This window comes from Acanthisitta chloris, unplaced genomic scaffold (assembly GCF_000695815.1).
Source record: "Acanthisitta chloris isolate BGI_N310 unplaced genomic scaffold, ASM69581v1 scaffold33842, whole genome shotgun sequence".
Taxonomy (NCBI): Eukaryota; Metazoa; Chordata; class Aves; order Passeriformes; family Acanthisittidae; genus Acanthisitta; species Acanthisitta chloris.
This window is the reverse complement of record NW_008661653.1, coordinates 23,014-23,279: the sequence shown is the minus strand read 5'-3', so window position 1 is coordinate 23,279 and position 266 is coordinate 23,014. Positions and strand designations below refer to the sequence as shown.

The following is a 266-nucleotide window of genomic DNA, read 5'->3' as shown; positions in this document are numbered from 1 at the left end:
TCCCTCCCACCAGCCACTCAGCCACCCCTTCCTGGCTCATTTTTATTGATGTTGCTCTGTGCTCCAACTCCTGTTGGCATCCAAAGTCACCGATCCCTCCCCGCTGCTGTTTTTGCTAATTTCCAGTGCTAACTGTGGCTGTGTTTTCACCAGGAGCTGAGAGCCGGGAAATTAAGAAGCAAATTACAGGGATGAGGAGATTACTGAACGACAGCACTGGAAGGATCTATCAGCGAGTTGGCAAAGAAGGAGAGAAACTGAAGGAG

The 266-nt window shown here is 50.0% G+C and overlaps 1 protein-coding gene across 1 annotated transcript in view; it reads left to right on the top strand.

Annotated features, from left to right (window-relative positions):
• Window positions 1–266, top strand: part of BEND7 (BEN domain containing 7) — a gene marked incomplete at both ends in the record, with an annotated part of 28,898 nt that overhangs the window by 10,603 nt on the left and 18,029 nt on the right. The window contains 1 exon segment of the mRNA XM_009070310.1: window positions 154–264. Within this exon segment, the coding sequence (XP_009068558.1) occupies window positions 154–264 (111 nt within the window).